The 17,544-nt window shown below is 42.6% G+C and overlaps 1 protein-coding gene across 2 annotated transcripts; it reads left to right on the top strand.

Moving 5' to 3' along the window:
• The first annotated feature begins 10,817 nt into the window (after positions 1–10,817).
• LOC143781786 (alpha-1-antitrypsin-like) lies at positions 10,818–16,116 on the top strand. Of its 2 annotated transcripts, XM_077268622.1 has the most exons (6): positions 10,870–10,898; positions 11,094–11,433; positions 12,194–12,879; positions 14,456–14,720; positions 15,451–15,598; positions 15,887–16,116. In XM_077268622.1, the coding sequence occupies exons 3-6, from the start codon at positions 12,198–12,200 to the stop codon at positions 16,073–16,075; spliced, it is 1,284 nt and encodes a 427-aa protein (XP_077124737.1). In that variant the 5' UTR covers positions 10,870–10,898; positions 11,094–11,433; positions 12,194–12,197; the 3' UTR covers positions 16,076–16,116. The 2 variants fall into 2 exon arrangements, with proteins under 2 accessions (XP_077124744.1, XP_077124737.1); XM_077268629.1 differs by lacking the exon at positions 11,094–11,433 and having other exon boundaries at positions 10,818–10,898.
• The last annotated feature ends 1,428 nt before the right edge of the window (positions 16,117–17,544 follow it).

The following is a 17,544-nucleotide window of genomic DNA, read 5'->3' as shown; positions in this document are numbered from 1 at the left end:
ATAGAAGGTGAACCCTGAGTCCTCCTAGGAGCCATATAGAAATGGCTCGGTGCTCTTAAACTGAAAGTAATGTTATGCTCTATACTGTGTATAGTAGTTGAAAAGGCAGTAGGCCCGGGCTGAATGGGGCGGTCCTGTAGCAGAAAGGAGAGGCAGTAGGTCTGGTGCCGTTAGGACAGGCGGTCCTGCAGATTTAAAGTAGGAGAATGAAAAAGTTAAACTGCCTTATAATGTGATTATAAGAAGGTCTTTAGTGGATTCAGAGTGAATGTCCTTAAAGGCAATGTTAAATTATTGTTCAACAATTTTGCACTTAGTAGAATACCCGGTTGGGTAAAAGCAAGTTATTATAGCATGTTGCTATGACATTTAACCATGTTTGTAACATTCAAGTGTCCTCACCTCCCATAAAGGGAAGCTCTGTTTAAATATGCTTATTGTTATTGCACTCAACAAAACTGTATGTCTTTTTGCTAACTTGTATTGTTGTTTTCTTCTCAGTCCCGGAGTACTGTGTTTAACCAGGGGGGAGTGCAGCGCCCCAGAGTCCTGGTCATTGCAGTACTGTGGCTCCGCCACTAAGGGGAGCTATGGTGCGTCTGATGGCACTGAAGGAGTTCATCTGATCAGGTATCACAGACACCAATACATTTCACAGTCGGGCCTCCGGGGGGAGCTAAGGGTTCTATTCACTAGGCCACTCCCCACCATAGTGGGTAAACTGGGGGTCAGGCAGGAAGTGAGATCAGAAAGCTGACTGGGTTGGAACCAGGCAACACCTTGTGGCAGAGGGTGTTGCAGGGGAAGATACAGTAGGGTCTCTGTCAGGGGTGGGACCCTGACAGAGGCTTGGCAACTTGAACGAACGTAACGGGACCGTGCCTGCTCAGCATAGCGGCGGTGCCCAAGGAAGGATTAGAAGCGAGATAGATTGTGCTGAGTGAGAAACGAGATCACGCAAAAGGAGAAATACCAGTAGGAGTCGTGCTGTAAGACCGAAGCAACATCCTACTGAGGCGCACTACCGGTGGCCGGAACGCCGAGGGAGTATCATAACATTCAGCTTCAAGCAATACTCCAAACAGCGGCAGGACAGTCAGTCTAAGGCGGGCTGTCTAACTTAAATCACCTATGCAGTCTTGGGGGGCAACTTGTGGAGAGGGGCGACTCTAGGGTCCCGGAAGAGCTCCGAGCCTACCCGTCAAACGGGTGCCGTCCCAACCAGAACACCAGGGAGGGACGGAGGATTAGCAGAACATCATCTAATCGAGTTGTGAGGGAACTTAAGAAACAGACACAACAGTTGTGGGGACTTTCTGTAAGCACAGCAGGGAAGGACCGCAACACATAGCGCTAGAAGGAAGGCACAGATTTCCACCTGCTAAGAGAACTCTGGAGGTGCCATTGGACCGGCCGGACTTGCGCAGCCTGGTTATCCGGATTCCGGACTGAGGACCCAGAGATCTTCAGTAAAGAGGTAAAGAGACTGCAACCTGGTGTCCTCGTTATTTACTGCACCGCACCACTACAGCCTCACCACCACCTCCACCCGTCACATCCTTCACTATGCTCCCCTCGGCAGGGTCACGGACTGGGCCTAGCCACCGTGACAACCCCAGAGCAGAGACTCAGAGGCCCGGTACCGGGTACCCCTCGGCCCTGCGGCAGTGGGGGCGCTGCAGATCACCAGCTCCTTCTCACTATGCTCTGCTCCATAGGCCTCAAGGACACAGCCCTCTCCTGGTTCTCCTCCTACCTCTCTGACCGCTCCTTCACTGTATCTTTTGCCAGCTCCTCTTCCTCTCCTCGTCCCCTTACTATCGGGTTCTGCAGGGCTCAGTCCTAGGCCCCCTCCTCTTCTCTCTATACACGGCCCCTATTGGACAAACAATCAGCAGATTGGGTTCCAGTATCATCTCTATGCTGATGACACCAAATTATACACTTGTTCCCCTGACATCACCCCTACCCTAATTCAAAATACCAAGGATTGTCTGTCTGCTGTCTCTAACATCATGTCCTCCCTCTATCTGAAACTAAATCTCTCCAAAACGGAACTTCTTGTGCTTCTCCCCTCTACTAATCTCACTCTACCTAACATCGAAATTACCTTGGAGGGTTCAACCATAACTCCCAAGTAGCATGTCCGCTGTCTTGGGGTCATATTCGATAACAACCTTTCCTTTACTCCCTATATCCGATCACTCACTCGCTCTTGTCACCTGCATCTTAAAAACATCTCCAGAATCCGTCCTTTTCTCACCTTTGAAACTGCTAAGACTCTTACTGCCGCTATTATTCATTCTCATCTGGACTACTGCAACTTCCTTCTGATTGGTCTCCCTCTTACCAAACTTTCCCCTCTCCAATCTATCTTGAATGCAGCAGCCAGAGTCATATTTCTGCCCAGCCGCTTTACGGATGCCTCCATCTTGTGCCAGTCATTACACTGGCTACCCATTCGCTACAGGGTCCAGTATGAACTCATCTCTCTCACCCACAAAGCTCTCCACAGTTCTGCACCGCCTTAAATCTCCTCTCTCATCTCTGTCTATCACCCTACATGTGCCCTCCGTTCTACAAATGACCTAAGACTAACATCCCCGTAATCCAAACCTCGCACCTCCATCTCCAAGACTTCTCTGGTGCTGCACCATCTCTCTGGAATGCACTTCCCCAGACGATCGGACTGATACCTAACCCCCGACCTATTCAAGCGCGCTTTGAAAACCCATCTCTTCAAACAAGCCTACCACATCAACTACTCAGTAAACTAACTTTGGCCTGTTCCCTCCTTCCAAATATTATTCGGAATCTGCACCCTACTATTCATCTGTCTCCACACCCTCCATGCACATGATAACTGCACTTAATACTTGACTATTGCACTTAAACACACAGGCTGATGACCGGATCAAGCAGCTTTATATGAAAATCCCAATTTATTATAATTGCCAGACCTGAAATAACAAGCACTTTTCACCTATTGTGTCCTCCCATTTCCTTGTAGATTGTAAGTTTGCAAGCAGGGGCCTCACCCCTAATGTTGCTGTTTAAACTTGTATTGTATTTATTGTCTGTTAATGTCCCCGTTAATTGTAAAGTGCTGCGGAAAATGTTGGTGCTATATAAATAAAAAATTATTATTATTATAATTATACTCTTGTACATAAGGGGCAGTATTATAGTAGTTATATTGTTGTATATAGGAGCAGTATTATATTAGTTATACTTTTGTACATAGGGCCACTATTATTCTACTTACATTCTTGTACATAGGGGGCAATATTATAGTAGTTACATTCTTGTACACAGCGAGCAGTATTATAGTAGCTATATTCTTGTACTGTCATGTCGGACGCTGTTCAGACCAGGTCGTTCGACACACAGCGGTAATTCCGCTTTTGACCACTATTTGCTCATTGGCGTCGGCTAGATTTTATCTAGCTGTTCCGGGGTTAATTTACCTGATCCTCGGATTGGAAGCTGGGCCATGCCCATTGCCTTTAAATAGTTCTCCTGATCAATGGGCGTCGCCGATTATAGCTTCTGTCTTGTGTGTTGTTATCTCGGTCTGGAGTGGAGAGCTGGTTGTTTTAGATTCGTTACTGGTGGTGTATTTTCCTTAGTCTTATTTACTCCTTCCTATATTTGTATTTATTTTGCCCTGCACATTTATAGTGTATTCCTGAGTGACTGCGGCGTGGTGTATATTTTCCTTTATCCTTGTCTGTGCTAACTGTGGGTATTGGTGTATTACCTCTTCACTGGGTGGTGGGCGGAGGTTTCAGCCTAGGTTTGAAACAGGAGACAGGGTGAGGTTCGAGGCCTGGACATGCACACCATAAGTGTAAACTCCAGGTAGAGGGTCAGTCAGGATTTCTCTAGTCTGAGGGAAATTGCAGGGGCCCGGGTTATTAGCTCTCGCTCACCTAGTTCCCCCGTGACATTATAATCAGCCCAACAACAAAAAAGAAAAAAAAAAAAAAAGGGGTTTCTTTTTTTTCTTTTGTCATGGATCCCATGACTTCCATAACCCGCCAGTTGGAGGTGCTGTCCCTACAGGTCACTGAGTTGAGGGGGGCAGTTCAGCAACAGGGACTAGCAGTATCTAATGTGCAAGCTGGAGTGACAGGAAGAGTTGCTGAGCCTAATTTCCCTTTGCCTGAAAAATTTGCTGGGGAACGCAGTAAATTTGTTTCTTTTCGTGAAGCTTGCAAACTACATTTCCGTATGCGCCCGATCTCCTCGGGTAATGAGGCTCAGCGTGTGGGCCTGGTGTTGTCATTGTTAAGCGGGGATCCCCAAGCATGGGCGTTTTCTTTGCCATCTGATTCTGCTGCATTTGACTCTGTGGAGAGTTTTTTTTCCTCTCTTGGAAAAATCTACAATGAACCTGACAGAATGGCTCTAGCAGAATCTAAGATACGCACTATTCGCCAGGGGGAGCGAGTTGCAGAGGATTACTGTTCTGAATTTCGTCGCTGGCCGATCGATACACAATGGAATGATCCAGCATTGCGGAGTCAGTTTATTCATGGGGTTTCTGGAAGGGTTAAAAAAGCTCTTCTGATGTACGAGACTCCTGCTTCTCTAGATTCTGCTATGAGTCTGGTTGTCCGCATTGATCGCCGTGTGCGTCAGGGGGAGCATGAGACATCGCCTATGGGAGAGGGTTTAGGTTCACGTGAGGTTGCTTCAGGTGAGCCCACGGAGCCTATGCAAATCGCAGGGGTGTCACATGTGATGCGTCGAGCCCCTGAGCTCAGGAAGCAGGGAGCCTGTTTTTACTGTGGTAAAACTGGTCATTTTATTAACATCTGTCCTCTGCTGTCTAAGAAAAACGCAACGGCGGAAAACATCTAAGCTCAGAGGGTGTGGAGGAGACCAATCTGAGCTTATGTATATCCTCCATGGTGGTTTCTCAATGCATGCTCCCTGCTAAGGTTTTTATCGCTGGCAGTGAGCTGCCAATTACTGTTTTTGTGGATAGTGGTTCAGCCACAAATCTCATTGATGAGGAGTTTGCGCGCACAGCAGGTTTTAGGATTGAAAAACTGTCTCATCCTATCCGCGTGGTCACCATCAATGCTGCTCCTCTCTCTCAGGGGGAGATTACTGAATTTGTGGCTGAGGTGAAACTCCACATTGGGGTTCTACATTCCGAGCGGGTTACATGTAAGGTGCTCAGGAATCTTCCTGCTCAGGTGGTTTTGGGTTTTACTTGGTTGTCCATGCACAACCCGGTAATTGACTGGAAAACTCAGGACATAATTTAGTGGAGCGAGTTCTGCCAGGAGAATTGCCTGGCCACATGTGTGGCTGCGGTGACTTCAAGCCTTCCGGAGTCACTTCTGGATTTTGTGGATGTGTTCTCTGAAAAGGGTTGTTCAGAGTTGCCGCCACATCGTCCCTATGACTGTTCTATCAGGTTTAAACCAGGGGCCAAGTTGCCTAAAGCAAGGATGTTTAACATCTCCAGTCCGGAGAGACAAGCGTTAAAAGATTATATTGCTGAAAGCTTGAGCAAAGGGCACATCAGGCCGTCATCCTCGCCGGTGGCAGCAGGGTTCTTCTCCGTGAAGAAGAAAGATGGCGGATTACGCCCATGTTTGGATTTCAGGGAGTTGAATCAGATTACGGTTCGTGATCCATACCCGATGCCACTGATACCAGATTTGTTCAACCAGGTGGCGGGTGCTAAGTGGTTTACCAAGCTTGACCTCAGGGGGGCGTACAACCTCATAAGAGTCCATCAAGGTGATGAGTGGAAGACGGCTTTTAATACCCCTGAGGGTCATTTTGAAAATTTGGTGATGCCTTTTGGGTTGACTAATGCACCTGCAGTGTTCCAACATTTCATCAATGATGTGTTCTCGCATGTTTTGGGGAAATTCGTTATTGTGTACCTAGATGACATCCTCATATATTCTTGCGACCGTGATGCTCATTTAAATCATATCAGGCAGGTGTTACAGCTTCTCAGAGAGAATAAGCTGTATGCTAATCTTGAGAAATGTGTATTTTCTGTTCAAGAGTTGCCTTTCTTGGGTTATATTGTGTCTGCTTCTGGTTTTAAAATGGACTCCGCTAAAGTGCAAGCGGTGCTGCATTGGGAACGTCCTGATAACCTGAAAGCACTTCAGCGGTTCCTTGGGTTTTCTAAATACTATAGGAAATTTATCAAGGATTTTTCCATCATTGCTAAACCGCTAACTGACATGACTAAAAAGGGTACCAATTTCTCCGTTTGGCCTGAGGCTGCTGTGCGCGCATTTGGATTCCTTAAGAACAGTTTTGTTTCAGCCCCCATTCTTGTGCAGCCAGACGTATCACAACCCTTTTTTGTGGAAGTCGATGCGTCTGAGGTTGGTGTGGGGGCGGTACTATCTCAAGGCTCATCTTTGAGTGGTTTGCGTCCGTGCGCCTATTTCTCCAAGAAACTGTCGTCCGCTGAACGTAACTACGATATCGGCAACAGGGAGTTGTTGGCAATCAAGTTGGCCTTTGAGGAATGGTGACACTTCTTGGAGGGGTCGGTACATCAGGTTACTGTTATTATCGATCATAAGAATCTGCTGTATTTGGAGTCAGCCAAGCATCTGTCCCCCAGGCAGGCTCGCTGGGCATTGTTTTTCACGCGGTTCAATTTTGTTGTCACTTACAGACCGGGATCTAAAAACACTAAGGCGGATGCTCTGTCCAGGTGTTTTCCGGGGGGTGAACCTCAGGAAGATCCAGTACCCATCCTCCAAAAGGGTGTTGTGGTTTCGGCTCTCTCTACCGAGGTTGAGGCTGAGATTGCTGAGGCTCAGGAGGAGGTACCATCTGAGCTTCCCATCAACAAATCTTTTGTACCGCTTCATCTCCGCTTAAAGGTTTTGGCGGAGCATCATGATGCTGTCCTGGCTGGCCACCCAGGGGTTAGAGGTACCTTGGAGTTGGTGTCACGTCGGTTTTGGTGGCCCAAGATCCGACAGGACGTGGTCTCATACGTGTCAGCTTGTACCACGTGCGCTAGGGCTAAGACGCCCCCGCTCCCATCCTGTTGGCACACTACTTCCTCTTGAAGTACCTAGTAAGCCATGGACGGAAATCTCCATGGATTTCATCACTGATTTGCCCTCATTAGCTGGGAACACGGTCATCTTGGTGATTGTTGATCGGTTTTCTAAAATGTCGCACTTTGTGTCTTTGCCTTCGTTGCCTAACGCTAAGACTCTGGCTCAGGTATTTGTGCAGGAGGTGGTCAGACTTCATGGGGTTCCGTCTGACATCGTGTCTGATAGGGGGTCTCAGTTTGTGGCAAAATTTTGGAAAGCATTTTGCTCACGGCTGGGGATCAAGTTGTCTCATTCTTCGGCGTTCCATCCTCAGTCAAATGGTCAGACTGAGTGTATGAACCAAAATTTGGAACAGTACCTACACTGCTTTGTCTCTGATAACCAGGAGGAGTGGTCTACCTTTCTTCCTTTGGCTGAGTTTGCCATCAATAATCACCGCCAGGAGTCGTCTGGGGAGTCTCCGTTTTTTTGTGTTTACGAGCTACATCCTCAATTTTGTATCCTGAGTCAGAGGGGCTCTTCCGGCGTTCCGGAGGAGGATCAGTTAGGAGCACAATTGTCATCAGTCTGGAGGAGAGTTAAACAGCGCCTGTTGAGTGTGGGTGCTAGGTACAAACGTGTGGCTGACAGTAGGCGTGTGCCAGGTCCAGACCTGAGTGTGGATGACTGGGTGTGGTTATCCACAAAAAACATAAGACTCAAAATACCGTCCCTTAAATTGGGTCCACGGTTTATTGGTCCATTTAGGGTCACCACCGTCATTAACCCAGTAGCGTACCGATTGGAGCTCCCTACGGTGTATAAGATACACAACGTGTTCCACAGGTCTCTTCTATAGAAGGTGGTGGGTTCTGTGGACGCGGCGCCTATGCCACCTCCAGTCTTTGTGGATGGTAATTTGGAGTTTGAAGTCTCCAAGGTGGTTGACTCTCATGTAGTGCGTCGCACTTTACAGTACTTGGTACACTGGCGTGGTTATGGGCCTGAGGAGAGGTCCTGGGTACCAGCCTCGGATATTCATGCGGATCGGCTGGTCAGGTTTTTTCATCGTCGCCATCCAGACAAGCCGGGTCCCATAAGCCGTGAGGGCCCTGGGGTCCCTCGTAGAAGGCGGGGTACTGTCATGTCGGACGCTGTTCAGACCAGGTCGTTCGACAGACAGCGATAATTCCGCTTTTGACCACTATTTGCTCATTAGCGTCGGCTAGATTTTATCTAGCTGTTCCGGTGTTAATTTACCTGATCCTCGGATTGGAAGCTGGGCCATGCCCATTGCCTTTAAATAGTTCTCCTGATCATTGGGCGTCGCCGATTATAGCTTCTGTCTTGTGCGTTGTTATCTCGGTCTGGAGTGGAGAGCTGGTTGTTTTAGATTCGTTGCTGGTGGTGTATTTTCCTTAGTCTTATTTACTCCTTCCTATATTTGTATTTATTTTCCCCTGCACATTTATAATGTATTCCTGAGTGACTGCGGCGTGGTGTATATTTTCCTTTATCCTTGTCTGTGCTAACTGTGGGTATTGGTGTATTACCTCTTCACTGGGTGGTGGCGGAGGTTTCAGCCTAGGTTTGAAACAGGAGACAGGGTGAGGTTCGAGGCCTGGACATGCACACCATCAGTGTAAACTCCAGGTAGAGGGTCAGTCAGGATTTCCCTAGTCTGAGGGAAATTGCAGGGGCCCGGGTTATTAGCTCTCGCTCACCTAGTTCCCCCGTGACATGTACATAGTGAGCAGTATTACATGTAGTAGTTATATTCTTGTACATATCGGCAGCATTATAGTAGTTATATTCTAGTGTATAGGAACAATATAATAGTAGTTATATTCTTGTACATATCGGCAGCATTATAGTAGTTATATTCTAGTGTATAGGAACAATATTATAGTAGTTATATTCTTGTACATGGGGCAGTATTATGGTAGTTATATTCCTGTACTTAGGAGAAGTATTATAGTAGTTATATTCTTGTACATATCAGCAGCATTATAGTAGTTATATTCTAGTGTATAGGAGCAATATTATAGTAGTTATATTCTTGTACATGGGGCAGTATTATAGTAGTTATATTCTTGTACGTAGGAGCAGTATCATAGTAGTTACATTCTTGTACATAGGAGCAGTATTATAGTAGTTATATTCTTGTACATAGGGGCAGTATTATAGTAGTTATATTCTTGTACATAGGGGCAGTATTATAGTAGTTATATTCTTGTACATAGGAGCAGTATTATAGGAGTTATATTCTTGTACTTAGGAGCAGTACTATAGTAGTTATATTCCTGTATGCAGGGGCAGTAATATAGTTGTTATATATTTGTACAGGATAGGGAGCTTAAGTTAATGAAACAATACCAGCCGTGAAATAAAATAAAAATTGCTGGAGTAGTACTTGGGTTTCTTTTATGCAGAATGTATCAGCTACATATGGTTGTTTAATTATTACAGTTTGCACCAAATGATAAAAACCCATTTCAAAACCTACAGTGGGTGAAATAAGTATTTGATCCCTTGCTGATTTGATTTTTTAAGTTTGCCCATTGACAAATATATGAACAGTCTATAATTTTAAGGGTAGGTTAATTTTAACATTGAGAGATAGAATATTAAAAATAAAATCCAGAAAATCACAAATTCCTCCTGACATGTGCGCAAACCTCATTATCAACTACAAAAAACATCTGACTGCTGTGCTTGCCAACAAGTGTTTTGCCATCAAGTATTAAGTCTTGTTTGCCAGAGGGATTAAATACTTATTTCTGACTGCAAAATGCAAATACATTTATATAATTTATTTAATGTGATTTTCTGGATTTTATTTTTAATATTCTTTCTCTCAATGATAAAATTAACCTACCCTTAAAATTATAGACTGTTCACGTCTTTGTCAGTGGGTAAACTTACAAAATCAGCAAGGGGTCAAATACTTATTTCCTCCACTGTATATAAATGCTCCGATCTCCAGCTTTCTCCACTTATTGTATAATGTATATTAACCGTTGTACTTGCCCATTAGCCATTTTTGGGTTAGACATCTTTTATAAGACACCCCCTCGAGCCCCCCGAGGAAGCCCACATGAAACGCGCATTGGAGCTGCTTAGATACTTGGTCCATGTGGGTGATAAATGGGTAAGAGATTTTAGGAATCAATATACGCAATTTGGGTTCTAGGAATTCTTATGGCTATGGATTCTTAGTGCAGTTATAATGAATTGTCTTTTTGATGTGTCTATATGGTACTTTTTTTAACTGGTATATATGTTATGTGATGCTGGCAATTTAAATAGTTTGACTCCTACTGTATTCTGCATTAGTATTATACAAATAGTAATATATGGATTTTTTATATAAAATGTAATGCTGATTTATATTTTATTGAATGGTATGTTATATTATCTCTTCCCAACCCAAATACTTACATGTGGCATATACTACATTGACACCCATATCTTGGTTATGCTTTTGTGTGTATACTTTGTTCTAATTTTTTGATGCCAATTTTTAAAATTTGTCAGAAAAAAATTACTATTGTCTTGATGGATAAGTTACTTCATTTTCTCTGGTGTATTAATCTTTTTATAAAAGTAAAATTTCAATGACTTGTAAAAAATATATATATATTTTTACAGTTTTTATTATTTCTTATTAGGGGGGCACAGAGTTTATTATAAGTTGATACAACTCAAATAATTGTAATTGACTTTGGCACAGACGATCCTGCAGCGCACAGGTTACAGGTTAATCATTAGAGAATTAAACTTTCACAATCGTCCTATAAAAAGTAATCTGTTACATTGAAGCCACCTGCAAAGTCTGGAGGATCAAGAGATACTGTGAGTACCGAGATGATTTATATAATGTTTATTTTTTTTGCACATTTGAAACATTGTTGGGGTTGTTTTTCTATATATTGAATACTCCATAATAACAGTCAGTGATACCAATGGTCTTCTGATGTTTCCGATCATGAGATTTTTATGCATTTTAGTTACTTTTATAGTAACATTTAATTCCACAACACTTTACAGACACCCTGAGCTCATAATCTAAATTCCTTATCAGTATGTCTTTGGAGTTTGTGAGGATCCAGAAGATACCAACACAAAACAAAGAAAGGTCATACAAAATCCTTGAAAATTTGCTCCTCCGTGAACCTAGGACCCCAGCACTGTGAAGCAACAGCGCAGAGCACAGAGTTTATTATAAGTTGATACAACTCAAATAATTGTAATTGACTTTGGCACAGACGATCCTGCAGCGCACAGGTTACAGGTTAATCATTAGAGAATTAAACTTTCACAATCGTCCTATAAAAAGTAATCTGTTACATTGAAGCCACCTGCAAAGTCTGGAGGATCCAGAGATACTGTGAGTACCGAGATGATTTATATAATGTTTATTTTTTTTGCACATTTGAAACATTGTTGGGGTTGTTTTTCTATATATTGAATACTCCATAATAACAGTCAGTGATACCAATGGTCTTCTGATGTTTCCGATCATGAGATTTTTATGCATTTTAGTTACTTTTATAGTAACATTTAATTCCACAACACTTTACAGACACCCTGAGCTCATAATCTAAATTCCTTATCAGTATGTCTTTGGAGTTTGTGAGGATCCAGAAGATACCAACACAAAACAAAGAAAGGTCATACAAAATCCTTGAAAATTTGCTCCTCCGTGAACCTAGGACCCCAGCACTGTGAAGCAACAGCGCAGAGCACTGAGGCACGATGCCGCCCCAAACAATCAATTACTTTTTCAATTAATCTTCATTTTAAACAAATCAGATCAATTAATTATTGAATCCCAATGCCATTACCAGCAGATGAACTTGATCTGATTGTGCCATTGATCTGCATTTTGAACCACGTGATAGGTTATTACAATAATTATTTATCTAAAATGTTTTTTTTGATCAGTGCTTTTCTTTTTGTAGATATGTTCAATTAACCAACAATTTCCATTGAAATGAATGAAAATGACAGTTAAGAAGCGGTTTCTGGATGAGAGCAGTCATGGTTTCATATTTCAGTTGGTTAACTATGGGCAGTATATAGATGACATCACTTTTTTATTACATTCGGCAAAATCTGTCTCAGTGAAATGTTTCTTTGTTTTGCAGAAATATGAGGGTCTTTCTGTTTTTGGGAGTGGCTCTACTTTTAACATTATCTTTGGCCGATCATCATGAGGGTGATTATCATGACAAGGATGATCACAATGATCACAAGGGCGACCATCACAAGAAGGGAGACCACCATGGCAAAGAGCAACACCATCAGCATAACGAGTCAATGCCTTGCCATAAGATAGCTCAATACAATTCCGAATTCTCCTTTGACCTGTATAGGCAGGTGGCTCTGGATCATCCTTCTGAGAACATTGTCTTCTCCCCAGTCAGTGTTTCTACTGCATTTGCTTTCTTGTCTCTTGGTGCTAAGGCTCAGACCCACTCACAGATTATTGAAGGAATCGGTTTCAACACTTCTGAGATCCTAGAGCAGGAAATCCATGAAGGTTTCCACCATCTTTTAGTTCTCCTGAATGATGTGAACAGGGAGCTGCAGCTCAGTGGAGGGAATGCGCTCTTCATCTCCCAGGAACACAAGATTCTCCAGACGTTCTTAGATGAGGCCAAGAAGCTCTACCACTCTGAGGCATTCTCTACTGACTTCAAGAACAATGAAGAAGCGAAAAATCAAATTAACAGTTACGTGGAGAAAAACACACATGGCAAGATTGCTGAGCTGCTGGACAGTGTAGACAAGGATACCATCTTTGTCCTTATCAACTACATTTATTTTAAAGGTAATCATCAGTAACATTTTAAGGGTATGTGCACACGTCAGGATTTCTCGCAGAAATTTCCTGAAGAAAACCGGAAATTTTCTGCAAGAAATCCGCATTTTTTTTGCGTTCTTTCCCCGTTTTTTTCGCGTTTTTTTTAGCATTTTGCAAGCAAAATTAGCTTGCAGAATGCTAAAGTTTTCCAAGCGATCTGTAGCATCGCTTGGAAAACTGACTGACAGGTTGGTCACACTTGTCAAACATAGTGCTTGACAAGTGTGACCAACTTTTTACTATAGATGCTGCTTATGCAGCATTAATAGTAAAAAGATATCATGTTAAAAATCATAAAAAAATTAAAAAATGGTTATACTCACCTTCTGCAGACAGCCGATCTCCTCAGCGGCGTCCGTTCCTATAGATGGTGTGTGCAGGACCTTCGATGACGTCGCGGTCACGTGACCGTGACGTCATCGCGGTCATGTGACCGCGACGTCATCGCAGGTTCTTCACACACACCATCTATAGGAACGGAAGCGGCAGCATGCACCGCTGAGTGGCGGGAAGACTCCGGGGGCCATCGAAGGTGAGTATATGACTATTTTTTATTTTTATTCTTTTTTTTACCAATTATATGGTGCCCAGTCCGTGGAGGAGAGTCTCCTCTCCTCCACCCTGGGTACCAACCGCACATGATCTGCTTACTTCCCGCATGGTGGGCACAGCCCCGTGCAGGAAGTAAGCAGATCAATGCATTCCTAGGTGTGCGGAATCCCTGAATTCCGCAAATTTAATGAACATGTTGCTTTTTTTTCCACGATGCGATTTTTTCGAGGAAAAAAATGCAACATTTGCACAAGAAATGCGGAATACACTTAAAATAATGGGAGGCATATGTAAGCATTTTTTTCGCGTTTTTATCACGTTTTTATAGCGAAAAAACGCGGAAAAAATGCAAAAAATACTGAACGTGTGCACATGGCCTAACACACAGTAATTTGAAGATTGTTTATCTTCACCCTCAGTAGGGCCTTAAAGACTTGCCTTAGAAATTTTCTAAAACATGTCAGGGGCAAGCTACTAAAATATGACTTTTGTTAGCAGTAATGACTGACCAGAATATTTATCTTGGGTGTAGGATGTGGATTTGCAAAAAAGAAAAGCCAGGTCACCTGCCATAGTTCATGTGTGGAGCTTCTGTGTCGTCCTGACCAGATGTAGAAACTGCAGGTCCCAGAAGAGGAAAGTCCAGCTCCAGGTTTATTTGAAAGAACGCCAGAGGTGCGTTCAAAATGCATTGCATTGCCTTTTTCCTCCCTCCTTCACCTTTCTATATTTTCATGACAAGGATGTATTTTTTAAAAAATCTATTTTTCAAATAAACGCATTGGTTTTACCTGGAACTGGTCTTTCCTCCTGGTTTCTGTAGGACATGGATGGCTGCACAAGCAGATGAGTATAGCTTTACAATACTCTACAGTTAGGCCATTATTGGGTGTCAATAGTATTGGCAACATAATGTCACAGCGCAGTCATTATCCCTCGAGACATAATACAATGCCATAATTTCTTTTTACTATTTATTGTTTCTTTATAGCAAAATGGGAAAATCCATTTGAAAAGGAGCATACAAAGGAGGGAGATTTTCATGTCAGTGAGAATAAAACTGTGAAGGTGCCGTTCATGAGACGAACAGGATTTTACAAGGCGGCCATCACCGATGAGGCTACTGTGGTCTCCATACCCTACAAAGGAGATGCTGGTGCTTTACTCATTCTACCAGAGATGGGGAAGTTGTCCGAAATGGAACAGAATTTAAACACAATTTCAATTTATAAGTTTAAGAATTCATTGCGCAGGAGGTGAGGAAGTATTGACATATAAAAATTCCAAAAAATGCAGTAAATTGTGGGTGCCATGCCCATGTATACTATGTATTAATTTTATCTATCCATATAACAGATAGATCATATTTATTCATTTTTCTTTTTTTGTATAACAGCTTCAGAGCTTTGTTTTCTTATCCATAACTGAGAGGAGGTTGTAATCATAGTCATCTATTATGGAGGCTATAGAGGACGGTCTTTAATCACCTGGTTACCCACTATAGGTGTATAACGCTTCTTTTCTTCTCTCTCCTTCCTTCTGCTCTTTGTGTAAATATAAACCTCAATCTCAGTCCTATGTCTACTTTTGCATTATGGAGTAATATGGGGACACTGCTATAATGAGGTAATGATGCTTACATGCACCTTAGGAAATAGCATAAAAATTTCTTCAAAGTGGGACTCATCCCTGGAGAACAAAACTATACAGAACAGATGACAATTTGTAAATATACTTCATTATCAACAGTATAAATATAACCCAATGTGTGTTCCATCCCCCTCCCCATACAAGATCCCCATTGTGGAGACATCTATGTATAGATTAAAAGGTTTGGCAGGTGGAGCGACGTGTATCAGAGAGGACTGGGGGTGATTGTATTATTACAGAAGGGTCCATGCTCTATGAAGCATCTGCACATTATCACATGATGTCCACAGGTCATATATCGTCTGTTCTTATGTTCTTGATTTTACTTTATTTTAGGTTTATGAAACTTCACCTCCCCAAATTCTCCATCACTGGTACTGTCAATCTTAAAGAAACATTCAGCAAGATGGGTGTAGTAGATGTCTTCTCAGACAATGCTGATCTGTCTGGTATCACCGGAGGAGCCAACGTAAAGATTTCTAAGGTAAAATCTATCTATCTAGAAAGTAAAAATGGAAAAAAAAAAAACAGGCAGCACTCCCAATACTGCAAAAGTAAAGGAAACGTTGACACGCCACATGGGCAAATAAAAGTCCACTTTTTCTATTGCAATATTTGTAGTTCTGCACGCTTTTTTACTTTCTATTTACCTATTAAATGGACATTTGTTTGGTAGTCCTTGCTCCAGGCTTTTATTGTGTGCCTTTGTGCTGTTCCTTTTTTAATCTTTTCTTTTGAACTATAATAAGTTTCTTCTTCTCAACCTCCGCAGGCTGTCCATAAAGCTGTGCTCAATGTCAATGAGTATGGGACAGAGGCGGCCGGCGTCACAGCGCTTGAGGCAGTTCCCACGATGCTTCCCCCTGAAGTCAAATATGACCGTCCCTTTATTTTTACATTGTATGATCTTAAAGCCAAGAGTGTTCTTTTTATTGGAAGAGTCTTAAACCCCCAGCAATAATTCTTTGAAAAACCTTCCCTTCAATAAAAAGTTACACTTTCTCTATGTTGTCACATATTTTATAAAATTGTTATATTTATCTGACCACCTCTGGCCCGTCCACCCCAGGAGATCACCTGAGAGGCATCACTGCTGATCCCAAGGAAGGGAACAGCTGTCACTTGACTGTCGCTCCTCTATCTCCTGTTCTCTAATTAAGGTATAAATGTAGAAAATGGAAAGTAAAGGAGAACATGAGACTGACACCGTGAAGCCTCCAAGCAATAGAAGGGTAAGGCAGAGGGTAAAAGACCTCCTGGAGCCCAGAGTTTTGGTCAACAGTCCACTGTAAAATGATCTCACGGTCCTCTAGGTCAATGAGACTCACTTCCCAAGGGATTCTGTTTTCTCAAGGGTGGAGCTGACCAGTCCACTCCTCCATTATCTCATCCTTTGTGTTACATATCCATCTAGGTGACCACTTGAGCTCTCCATCTTAGGACTCCGAGTATTAGCCAAACAATGTATAAAGTGGAGCTTCCTAAGTTATATGATAATGTACATAGGGGACAGTATTATAGTAGTTATATTCTTGTATACATAGGGGCAGTATTTTACTATTTAACAAAAAAACAGGGCTAATTTTGGCACTTCCTAAATTCAATATAATCCTACAAATAATGGGAAGTGTATACCAAGTATTGAAAAGAAAAAATACATCTTTATTAAATAATCATATAAATTAACAATCACAATAAATATACATGGTAAATGCTGTAAACACTGATGCTCAGATAGGCTAGTAAAAAATATGTCTCTCCACATGACAGGTTTTTTATTTCATATATAGTGCTTCATAAGTACTTAATGTATAAATACACATAAAAAGGTGACTGCATTAGTTGGTATTCCTAAAAAGTGCTTAGTGAATAATTAAATATATATTGGATAGTGCATATTAGATTTTAAAGTACACCAGTGTGTGCTACAGTGCCTGTTAGTACAGAATACTAGTAAAGTGCATGAGTAACTATAGCAGCAAGATGTATTGTGATATGAGAGAGTGAAAACCACATGCAGAGTAATTATAATCAACAGATACGATAAATACAAGTGTGTTGATACAAGGCCTGTAATGCAGTCCAATGCCCCAACGCGCGTTTCACTTTTGCTTCTTCCTGGGGGATGTGTCTGTGAGGGGTATAGATGCTGGGTCTATTTATAGTCCTGTGTGATGACGCTCACATCGATGTATGGGGGAGTGACGTCAGCACTGGTGAGCCATTCCACGTCACTGGTCCACGCCCTCCCATCCAATGCGTCGGGATAGGAGAAAGGAGTCAGCGACACTGTGGACGCGTTGCCACGGAGACTCACTGCAAAAGCAGGCGGGTATGTTAAGGACCGGATTATTGTGTAATGTGCAGAGTATTAAACATCATATGATGTTAGATGATGTTAAAGTTCTGCCTTCTAATACGTACTATAGG

This window comes from Ranitomeya variabilis, chromosome 1 (assembly GCF_051348905.1).
Source record: "Ranitomeya variabilis isolate aRanVar5 chromosome 1, aRanVar5.hap1, whole genome shotgun sequence".
NCBI lineage: Eukaryota > Metazoa > Chordata > Amphibia > Anura > Dendrobatidae > Ranitomeya > Ranitomeya variabilis.
The sequence above is the reverse complement of the archived record's forward strand: the minus strand, read 5'-3'. Positions and strand labels throughout refer to the sequence as shown.

Bases quoted from the DNA above. Each gene is read 5' to 3' on its own strand.
- LOC143781786 (XM_077268629.1), top strand. From the start codon at position 12,198: ATGAGGGTCTTTCTGTTTTTGGGAGTGGCTCTACTTTTAACATTATCT. The intron at 12,880-14,455 runs GTAATCATCAGT...GTTTCTTTATAG, and splicing joins CAACTACATTTATTTTAAAG to CAAAATGGGAAAATCCATTT. The intron at 14,721-15,450 runs GTGAGGAAGTAT...ACTTTATTTTAG, and splicing joins AAGAATTCATTGCGCAGGAG to GTTTATGAAACTTCACCTCC.